This window comes from Dendropsophus ebraccatus, chromosome 6 (genome assembly GCF_027789765.1).
Source record: "Dendropsophus ebraccatus isolate aDenEbr1 chromosome 6, aDenEbr1.pat, whole genome shotgun sequence".
Lineage (NCBI taxonomy): Eukaryota > Metazoa > Chordata > Amphibia > Anura > Hylidae > Dendropsophus > Dendropsophus ebraccatus.
The window spans coordinates 146,056,742-146,058,433 of record NC_091459.1 but is presented as its reverse complement, the minus strand read 5'-3'; the positions used below and the strand labels follow the sequence as shown (position 1 = coordinate 146,058,433).

Sequence of the window (1,692 nt, the reverse complement as noted above, 5' to 3'; positions counted from 1 at the left end):
AAATTTTGGTGCCACCACCTTGGAGAAGTGCGAAGCTAACGCAACCCTCCGAGGTACATGGTCGCCCTACAAGCTCCAGGCAGACAGAGCACCCAGCCTTGACACGAGTAGCGTGACAACTAGGCCCAAGAGCTGTTGATCACCATATTCTTCTGCCATTCTTAAGGGAGAACTCTGTAAGTGCCTCATAATTTTTTTTTTATTTCAAATCTGTTTAGGTGCACAAAATCTTTTCATGGTTAAAATGTAATACTTTGGGTTTTGCAATGATTTGTACATTTAAACATGGCAGATAACTTCTTAAAGGGGTTATCCAGTGCTAAAAAAAACATGGCCACTTTCTTTCAGAGACAACACGACTCTTGTCTTCAGTTCAGGTGCAGTTAATATGAGGATGGCTTTAATGAGAGATTTTTACTATAACTTTCTTGACTGTGTCTTTAACTTCCCGGTTATTGAGACTGTAGATGAGAGGGTTCAACATCGGAGACACAATAATATAAAATATGGAGCTGTACTTCTCCTGATCTGTAGAGTACATGGATGCGGGGCCAAAATACATCAACATTGCCGTCCCAAAGTACAAAGCCACCACCGCTAGATGGGACGTACAGGTGGAGAAAGCCTTAGACCTTCCCGCAGAGCGAATCTTTAGTATAGAGGCTAGGATACGAGCATAAGACAGCAAGATCAGCAGAAGAGGAAGGAGAAGAGTGATAAAACTGATGGAAAATATCTGGAGTTCACTGGACGAGATGCTCTCGCATGATAACTTTAGGACGGCCAGCATCTCACACATGAAGTGGTTAAGATGGTTAGAGCATATAATGATTGGAGACAAAAGTGATGGAACGGTACAAAGAGAAAAGCTTATGAAGAACACTAGAGCCACCAGCTTATAGCAAGTGCCCCAACGCATGAGTATGGGATAGTGGAGGGGTCGGCATATGGCAACATATCGATCATAAGCCATCACTGCAAGAAGCTGACACTCCGACCCTTCCACTAGAAGGATGACGTAGATCTGAACGGCACAAGAAAGGCCGGAGATGACCGGTTTGGTAGAAATTAGATTGGCTAATAATTTTGGCAAAGATGTTGTAGAATAACACAAGTCAAGAACGGATAACACACAGAGGAAAAAATACATGGGCTTATGTAACTGGGCATTCATTATTATGAGAATTATTATGAGGCTGTTCCCGGTAAATGTTACTATGTAGACAAGAAAAAATAAGACGAATAACACAGCATTTATCTTTGGGTCCATGGAAAATCCAATAAGGATCAGTTCTGTGATGATGGTTTCGTTCTTTGGTTTCATTGTCCGAGCTTTTACAATGTCAGGACTGTTAAAATTAAAGTAGTAAAAATAATAAAAATATATTAAAAAGTGACAAATAATGTGTAAATGTATGTAAAGAAAACGCCTCGATGACCTGAAGTAAGCGGGCCTATATATGTCCCGATAATCGTTATCGATGTCCGTGAAGCTCTAAAATGATAAACTTATACATAGGTCTCTGCGCTCCCTGATGTGCTGCTAGCTTTGGCCGCTCCCCACAGTGTCTGAAGTGACAGGCCGCTCAGCCAATCACTGACTGTGGCACTGTCCCGGTGACTGGCTGTGCGGCCTGTCACTTCAAACACTATGGGGATCGGCCAAAGTAATCAGTACATCAGGAAGGGTGG

The 1,692-nt window shown here is 42.4% G+C and overlaps 1 protein-coding gene across 1 annotated transcript; it reads right to left on the bottom strand.

The window, feature by feature from the left end:
- Positions 1–400: 400 nt before the first annotated feature.
- Positions 401–1,174, bottom strand: LOC138795329 (olfactory receptor 2B6-like). Its single transcript, XM_069974320.1, has one exon. It carries the CDS (start codon positions 1,172–1,174, stop codon positions 401–403), a length of 774 nt encoding a protein of 257 aa, XP_069830421.1.
- Positions 1,175–1,692: the final 518 nt, after the last annotated feature.

Excerpts from the sequence above, each read along its gene's own strand:
- LOC138795329 (XM_069974320.1), bottom strand. The coding sequence starts at position 1,174 with ATGAATGCCCAGTTACATAAGCCCATGTATTTTTTCCTCTGTGTGTTA.